General features: G+C 32.3%; 1 protein-coding gene across 1 annotated transcript; it reads left to right on the forward strand.

Moving 5' to 3' along the window:
- Positions 1–846: 846 nt before the first annotated feature.
- On the forward strand, positions 847–5,230 carry LOC149547549 (uncharacterized). Its single transcript, XM_089791695.1, has 2 exons — positions 847–3,281; positions 4,919–5,230. Exons 1-2 carry the CDS (start codon positions 980–982, stop codon positions 4,972–4,974), a joined length of 2,358 nt encoding a protein of 785 aa, XP_089647821.1. The 5' UTR covers positions 847–979; the 3' UTR covers positions 4,975–5,230.
- The last annotated feature ends 438 nt before the right edge of the window (positions 5,231–5,668 follow it).

Consider the following 5,668-nt stretch of genomic DNA (forward strand, 5'->3'; position numbering starts at 1 on the left):
GCCAAACTAATTAGTCTTTGAAATTTAAGAGATTGAATAGTATACCTGCCTTTGGCATGAACTAATAAGTTTCAAATTATTATTTTAAGGTCTTATTTGATTTAGGGTAATTATCTAATTTGAAGTAAATGCATATTGTTTATATTAGATTTATGTTTTTACTTGATTTAATATTTAAAAATGATAAAAAAATAGGTAACTAATTAATTAAGAAAAACTGGATACACAATATATTAAAAATAAAATAAAAAATGTGTTGAAATAAAATAAATATATAATTATATCGAAACATCTATGATTAAAAAAATCTAATTGAAATGTACAATCTAGTAATGATTAAGTAAATATCTAATTCAATGATCATCTAGGCTTGGCATTTGCAGCCATGTCTAGAGTCATTCTGCTTAAAAGTAGGGAGTAGAGTCTTACAAAACTACGTTGTCATTGTATATCTTCATTCTTTATTGTTTAATGTTAATAGATTAAAAACGTATTGAAATTATATTTTTAGTCAACTTAAGTTATATCACATCCCTTTAAAATAAAGCTAATTATAACTCTACAAATTACTAATTTTTTTTGTAACTAATTTTGTAAGCATATATATTTCCTAAGTGCAAAAACTTAGAATCATTTTTATTGTTTGAACTTTCCATATTACAAGAGGCAGGACTCTTCTTGTTACAATGCTTTGAAATTAACACTTCGTAGATTTGTTAAACTGGGATACCTTTGAACAATAATGGGCCGACGGGTCTCAAATTTGTACTATCAGTCTGACAAACAGTGTTTGAAGCATCTCTTTATTGCTTTATTATCTTTCACTTTAACCATGTGTGAGAATTGTGCTTTTGTGCAAGCTCGCTCCAAAATATTGAAGGAAAAGTTAAGAAAGAAGACCTGCAATTCAATTTGAGACTATATCGGAGCCGAGTTTCCGAAGCATCTGTGGTGGCCAATTTGTGTTTGTTCAGGTGCAATGGACAGCTGTCAATGCTCTCCATTACCATGTCAATGTTTTCCATCTCCAACTCCAGGAGCGCCGTTGCACATTCCGCTTGTGTGGGTGGTGAGAGCTCTAATGCTCGGCAGTATGCAGTTGCAGTTGTCTCTTGTTGTGTTTGGTGCGCTAAGATATCGTAGCTCAAATTCTTTGCTGCGGTTTGTGGTGTGGGCAGCATACTTGGCTGCGGATGCCGTGGCTATCTCTGCGCTGGGCATCATGACGCATTCAATCAAGAACAGAGTCTACGGATTATGGGCCCCCATACTGCTAATCCATCTGGGAGGACCTGACACCATCTCCGCATACTCCACCGCCGATAATGAGCTGTGGACAAGGCACTTGTTCATTATGATCTATCAAGTTCTCATTGCAGCTTATGTCATTTATATATCCAGATTAGAAGGCCGTCTGTTGGCTGCTTCTGTTCTTCTCTTCATTGCTGGTGCTACTAAGTACGCAGAGAGAACGCTCTCCTTGAGATCCGCCAGCAACACCCAGATGGTCAATTCTACGAATGGCCTCTACAAATTTATGCAGTTTGAAGGTAACCATTATCCTGAAGACTACAATTATGTGGTTCAGGGTGAGAAAAGGCTGCGTAAAAACAAGAAGTCTCTGAGGACTGATGACAAAAAGAGTTGGGATGATGTGTTGAAAGACGAAGCAATAGTAACCATTAAGCAAGTATCGGAGCTGGAAGGCAGTGTAATAACACAAGATAAGTACATTCTCTGCTTGTCACATGCTTTGTTCAAAATGTACAAGCGGAGATTTGTAGGCCTCGCTTTTCACGAAGGGGCTCTGCCTAAAACCAGAAAGTTTTTTACTAGTAGCCGTCTAAGTTGTGAACAAGTGTTCAGTGTTATAGAGATGGAATTGAAATTCGTTTATGACGTGCTGTTTTCAAAGTCGGGCAGCACGGCCTTCCGAAAGATCGGAATAGTGCTGCGACTTCTCAATGTCTGTCTTTTGGCGGTGGCTGCCTATCTGGTTTTCTTTCAGTTGTCAAAGAAACCAGCACATAAAACTGTCACATTTGTGATTATTTCTGTAGCGCTTTCTGTAGAACTGATACAATTGTGTAGAATTGCATTATCAGATTGGACCATGGTGTACCTGGTTTGTGCTCATATCAAAAATATGAATCGACCACGATTTTATGGTTGGTCCAGAATCCGAATTATAAAATTGTCCATGTCCGTGCTGGACATTGCTCGCAAGCTGGTTAAGAAGAAGTGCTGGGAGAATAAAATTAATCAATATAGTTTGATTTGGGCTCCTGAAAAGTCCATGAGATGTGGTCGTCATCAGTGCTTCCGGTTCATGTTGAAGAGGGCTCAATCTTCTTGGATGCCAAGGAGTGTTCTGCAATTCTACATAAGCTTATTTCACATTGAAAAAGTGGATGTCAAAATTCAATTGAAGTCATTTATCTTTGACATAATTAAAGATAAATGTTCCCATGATAATGATATTCTAATATGTAGAGACAGAGTTTACGATCCCGATGAGTACTTGACTAGAAAAAACTGCATAGAGCTGAAGGAGGAGGCTGAAGTGCAGCTGGAAGAGAGCATTCTTCAGTGGCATATCGCCACATCAATTTGTGAATTTGACAGTGACTCGAGCCAGCATCCAGAAAAATTTGGAATTGCATCTACACTGTCGAGGTATTTTGCTTATCTTCTTGTGGAACGCCCTAATATTCTACCCCTCCATGCAGATATCGCAGTGTTCTCCTATATAGAAATTCAGAGAGAAATTGCTGTCATGTCCAGATATGTTTCCAGTCGGCCAAAGGACGATAAGAATGGCAACCAGATTATTAATCGTTCGATCAGTCTGGCAGATAAACTAAACAAGAGGGCTGACAAATGGGATATAATAGCAGACCACTGGGGCGAATTGCTGATATATGTGGCAGCTTACAACAAAGCCCCGCTCCATGCAGAGTGCATCGCAAGTGGTGGGGAGTTTCTGTCTCAAGTGTGGGCTTTGTTGGGTCATTTAGGATGCGGGGAACAATCCGACACTGCCGTAACGAAGAGGAAGGACACCAAAATTGACGAAGAGTACTTGACGCAGAAGAGAAAAGAAGATGAACAGAGGTACAACAGAGCGATGGACATGAAGAAGAGGCAGGAGAAAAATAAGATGAGGACATCACGAGAAATAGACGAGGAGAGGACAGAACATGACCAGAAAATGAAAAACGAGGCGGAGAAAAGAAGAAAGGTCGAAGAAAAACTCAAATCTATCATTGAAGATCCCTCAAGTAAGTAAATGTAAATGTAAAACTCTTTTTGACACTCTAGCTATTTTCTGTTTAGTTCCGGCAATCGTAGTCCCGTTACATAAGTCTTTGAAATTAACTAATTTATTTTTTACTTAATTTTTTTCAAAATTTCAAACAATAAAAATAATTGCAAAAAATTCACTAGGTTTTAGTAAATCTGGAGAAAAAAAAAAGTTTGACCCTATTTTGTCTTCAGTACATTTTGGATGGAAATCATAATATGGAAATGCTTTATCAAAAGCATATATAGACCTTTTATACAAAATATTAACTGATTTATGTAACATTATATTTACATTCTAAATTAGAAATCATTTTCAATGATAGTTAAATATATTTTAAATTAGATAAACTAAAATACAATATCAATAACTAATATTTATATTATAAATTAGTAATTATTTTTAATGATAAAATTTTATATTATAAATTATTTAAATATGAAATAATTTTTAAAAATTAAATGATAAATTTAAAAAATCACAGTGAATTTTTTTTTTAATATCTAAGATATTTTTAAATTTTTTAAATTTTCAATTCAATTCTATTAAATATATAATTACTATCGAATAAATTGCTTTTTTTATAATTATTCATTTTCTCGTAATTATTAACTATTAAATTTAATATATTATTCTATATAATTAAGCTATTAAACTAATATAGCTTAATATTATAAATTAGTACTTATTTTTAATGATAACATTTTATATTAAAAATTATTTAAATATGAAATAACTTTTAAAAATTAAATTTTAAATTTTAAAAATCAGAATGAATATTAGTTTTTTTAATATCTAAGATATTTTTAAATTTTTAAAAATTTCAATTCTATTCTATTAAATATATAATTACTATCAAATAAATTGTTTTTTTTATAAATTTTTTTTTGTAATTATTAACTATTAAATTTAATATATTATTCTATATAATAAAGCTATTAAACTACTATAGCTTAAGGGAAATACAAGACACAACATGGCACTTGTTGTGTATTCTTTTATTTATTCTATTCTTTAGTAATTTTTTTATTAACTACTATTATTAGTCCTTGCATTTAAGGGAAGGGACTATAGTTTTCAATACACTTTTAGAGCATTAGTTGGGTCTTTGAAAATAACAGCCTCAAGTTTTTTGTAGAAAATATAATTTTGAAAGAATTTTAGAATAAATCTGATGTCCTATATATAAATTGCTTTTATGTGTTATTTTTCTATTGGTTGTCATCATTTTTCATGGTAGTTCTTTCATTTATTTTTTCACAAAATTTGAACATTTTGCTAAGATATCAGGGCATTCAAACTATTAGGTGTTTCTTAATCATTTAATGATTTTTATTTAAGATATAACAACTTTAGAAGTAGAACTAGATCAATGGGCACACTTATAGTTGACAACTAGTTTGCATGAGGAAAAAAATGGAAATATCTAATTTGAACACCTGTTTGTTTCCTTCTACATGCTGTTTAAAACATTGTTTCCCATAAGCATCTGGAGTTGACTCAACAGATAGTTTCTTTTACTTCTCATGGATTTTTTGTATTATTTTCAATCAATCTAATTTGTATGATTTTTATTCATCCATTTGTAAAATTTTCAATAATTTGTGGATGCAGGGTCAAAGCCTCATGAAACATCTACCAATAAGCTTCAAAAGGAGTTAGTAGAATGATTATTGAACCCATTCTGTGGGTTTAAACACTAAGGCCATTCATAGTTTAGTAAAGTTTTCTTTGCCTCTTTATAATGCTTGAACTTATGTGAAAGGATGAAATCTGTATTGATTTTAAAGCATCTCAGAACTACAATTCAATCTTGTGGATTTATTCTAGTGATATCTAGAATGTCAAAATCAAATGTCATAAAACTTTGTCAATCTCACAAGTAATTTGCATGCCCATATTAATTGATTTTTTTCTTTTGTGAAACCTTATGTGAAATGAAATGGTTTTAGAGTTGTGATGAAACAAAATGGAATGGTTGTGACCTGAGTTTGATGCTAAAAAGCTCAAGCTTGGAAAACCATAAAAAATGTTTTGCCAAAGTTTGAGCTATCTATAGCTGTGGGCCTTAATACTTTGTAATGCTATCAAGTTGCTCATTTTCCTAGATAAGGGTTTTTGTTGATTATATTTACATTATGGGTATCTAGGATTTTTGAGGATCTAAGAGCTCCATGTCTGATCTTTGCCATATATCAAGGGTTTCTTTTCTATACAATGTTGCCACATTTAAGAATAGGGTTTTTTGATATTTGTATCAATCTCTTGTTGTTATAAAACTTTATGTATTTTCTCTTTGTCCACATACAAAACTGTTACTTTTCAGTATGTCCTGAGTGTTGTATCTGTGGTAATTCTTTTATA

The sequence above is a fragment of the Cupressus sempervirens genome, chromosome 7, assembly GCF_028749045.1.
Source record: "Cupressus sempervirens isolate cs-2001-9-10 chromosome 7, ASM2874904v1, whole genome shotgun sequence".
Taxonomy (NCBI): Eukaryota; Viridiplantae; Streptophyta; class Pinopsida; order Cupressales; family Cupressaceae; genus Cupressus; species Cupressus sempervirens.

Coding starts and splice junctions, on each gene's coding strand:
- LOC149547549 (XM_089791695.1), top strand. CDS start 980: ATGGACAGCTGTCAATGCTCTCCATTACCATGTCAATGTTTTCCATCT. Junction 3,282..4,918: donor TATCATTGAAGATCCCTCAA/GTAAGTAAATGT, acceptor TTGTGGATGCAG/GGTCAAAGCCTCATGAAACA.